Genomic DNA, 1,955 nt, shown 5'->3' with positions numbered 1-1,955 from the left:
AGCAGGAGACTCTTACAGAATGATAGAGTCAAAAGGGACCTTGGAGGTCATCTAGTCCGACCCCCAGCTCAACCAGGAGACCTTTACAGAATGATAGAGTTGGAAGGGACCCTGGAGGTCATCTAGTCCAACCCCCTGCTTGAGCAGGAGACCCTTACAGAATGATAGAGTTGGAAGGGACCTTGGAGGTCATCTAGTCAGACCCCCAGCTCAACCAGGAGACCCTTACAGAATGATAGAGTTGGAAGGGACCCTGGAGGTCATCTAGTCCAACCCCCTGCTTGAGCAGGACACCCTTACAGAATGACAGAATGATAAGAGTCAGAAGGGACCTTGGAGGTCATCTAGTCCGACCCCCTGCTCAAGCAGGAGACCCTTACAGAATAACAGAGTCAAAAGGGACTGTGGAGGTCATCTAGTCCGACCCCCAGCTCAAGCAGGAGACCTTTACAGAATGATAGAGTTGGAAGGGACCCTGGAGGTCATCTAGTCCAACCCCCTGCTTGAGCAGGAGACCCTTAAAGAATGATAGAGTTGGAAGGGACCTTGGAGGTCATCTAGTCAGACCCCCAGCTCAACCAGGAGACCCTTACAGAATGATAGAGTTGGAAGGGACCCTGGAGGTCATCTAGTCCAACCCCCTGCTTGAGCAGGAGACCCTTACAGAATGACAGAATGATAAGAGTCAGAAGGGACCTTGGAGGTCATCTAGTCCACCCCCTGCTCAAGCAGGAGACTCTTACAGAATGATAGAGTCAAAAGGGACCTTGGAGGTCATCTAGTCCAAGCCCCAGCTCAAGCAGGAGACCCTTACACAATCACGGAAGGGACCCTGGAGGTCATCCAGTCCAACCCCCAGCTCAAGCAGAAGACGCTTACAGAATGATAGAGTTGGAAGGGACCTTGGAGGTCATCTAGTCCAACTCCCTGCTCAACCAGGAGACCCTTACAGAATTACAGAGTCAGAGGGGACTGTGGAGGTCATCTAGTCCGACCCCCTGCTCAAGCAGGAGACCCTTACAGAATAACAGAGTCAGAAGGGACCTTGGAGGTCATCTAGTCCGACCCCCAGCTCAAGCAGGAGACCCTTACACAATCATGGAAGGGACCCTGGAGGTCATCCAGTCCAACCCGCTGCTCAAGCAGGAGACCCTTATGCAATCACAGAGTTGGAAGGGACCCTGGAGGTCATCTAGTCCAACCCTCTGCTCAAGCAGGAGATCTTGGAGGTCATCTAGTGCAATCCCCAGTTCAAGCAGGGGACCCTTACACAATCACGGAAGGTACCCTGGAGGTCATCCAGCCCAACCCCCTGCTCAAGCAGGAGACCCTTACAGAATGACAGTCGGAAGGGACCCCGGAGGTCATCCAGCCCAACCCCCCTGCTCAACCAGGAGACCCTCGACCGTTCCAGACAAGTGGCCGTCCGGCGTGTAAGCACCCACTTCGCTTAACACCCCCCCCAAGAAAGCAGAACACTTCAAACGGGCCTTGTCCAGAAAGGAAACCTTTATTTTTTTGGGGGGGGGGTCAGTGACAGCAAGGAAGTCAAGGCGAGATCCGGGGGGGGGGGAAATCCCACTCTAAGCAGCCTAGTGGACGCAGCCACCTTCCTCCTCCTCCTCCCGCCAACCTCATAGTGTCCGTTTGCAATCCCAGTTGATCCGCCGGCGGGAACCATTGTTTGGGTCGCTGGCGCCCTTGGCCCCCACCCCAAACGGTCTCCTCCCCCTTTGGCTTCTCCGCATACCCTTAACGCACTCCTCTCTCAGGGGGGCCGAAGCCAGAAAGGGAAAGCAGAAAGCGAAAGTCGTCCCAAGCCGAGCCGATCCCCCCCCCTGCCGATCCCCCCCCGCCCAGCAGAACGGCATATATATATATATGATGGGGCAAGTGTGGGTCACAAGGGAGAGTCCTGTGATGGGGCAGGTGTGGGTCCCAAATGAGGGTCCTGT

At 55.1% G+C, this 1,955-nt stretch overlaps 1 protein-coding gene across 1 annotated transcript in view; it reads right to left on the bottom strand.

Annotated features, from left to right (window-relative positions):
• Window positions 1-1,638, bottom strand: part of LOC107297801 (acid-sensing ion channel 1-like) — a 21,398-nt gene extending 19,760 nt beyond the window's left edge. Inside the window, exon 1 of the mRNA XM_015827165.1 lies at window positions 1,634-1,638. Coding sequence (XP_015682651.1) covers window positions 1,634-1,638 — 5 coding nt within the window. The remainder of the gene's footprint in view (window positions 1-1,633) is intronic.
• Window positions 1,639-1,955: the final 317 nt, after the last annotated feature.

This window comes from Protobothrops mucrosquamatus, unplaced genomic scaffold (assembly GCF_001527695.2).
Source record: "Protobothrops mucrosquamatus isolate PMUCROS unplaced genomic scaffold, P.Mucros_1.0 scaffold3537, whole genome shotgun sequence".
Classification (NCBI taxonomy): Eukaryota; Metazoa; Chordata; class Lepidosauria; order Squamata; family Viperidae; genus Protobothrops; species Protobothrops mucrosquamatus.
The sequence above is the reverse complement of the archived record's forward strand: the minus strand, read 5'-3'. Positions and strand labels throughout refer to the sequence as shown.